Source organism: Fulmarus glacialis, unplaced genomic scaffold, assembly GCF_000690835.1.
Source record: "Fulmarus glacialis isolate BGI_N327 unplaced genomic scaffold, ASM69083v1 scaffold28017, whole genome shotgun sequence".
Lineage (NCBI taxonomy): Eukaryota > Metazoa > Chordata > Aves > Procellariiformes > Procellariidae > Fulmarus > Fulmarus glacialis.
In genome coordinates, this window is record NW_009221708.1 from 7780 (window position 1) to 8222 (window position 443).

General features: G+C 58.2%; 1 protein-coding gene across 1 annotated transcript in view; it reads right to left on the reverse strand.

Annotated features, from left to right (window-relative positions):
- CTSH (cathepsin H) overlaps nucleotides 1–367 on the reverse strand; it is a gene marked incomplete at its 5' end in the record, with an annotated part of 7259 nt that extends 6892 nt beyond the window's left edge. Inside the window, one exon of the mRNA XM_009581207.1 lies at nucleotides 297–367. Coding sequence (XP_009579502.1) covers nucleotides 297–367 — 71 coding nt within the window. The remainder of the gene's footprint in view (nucleotides 1–296) is intronic.
- Between the last annotated feature and the right edge of the window lie 76 nt (nucleotides 368–443).

Sequence of the window (443 nt, forward strand, 5' to 3'; positions counted from 1 at the left end):
TAACTCTACCCATAAAAATACAGATCAACCTGCAAAACTGAAAGCAGAAGTGACACTTTGGCTAGAGCCAGGGTCAAGATGGAGAGGTGGCTGGAAGCCGGGGGGTAGGGATGGGGGGTTCACCTCGCTCTTACCCAGGCTCTGGCTCCGGCGGGACAGGGCACTGCACTTAGCAAAGTGGATTTTGGGCAGCACAGCGGTGGGGTGCCAACCCACATGCGGGCGCAGCATGGCGCAGAGCCCCCCCGTCCTGCCGGACCCCCTCCTCCCCGCCTGGGCGCACTCCTGTGACTTACCTGGGGCTCTCTCCACAGGTACAATTTTTTAAATTCAGCGAAGGTCAGATCAGAAAACTGGTTCAGACTCACTAGAAGAAGGAGGAAACGGGAACGTTTTGCTCACTCAGGATCGGCGACCAAAGCGGGAGCAAGAGCGGCCCGGGG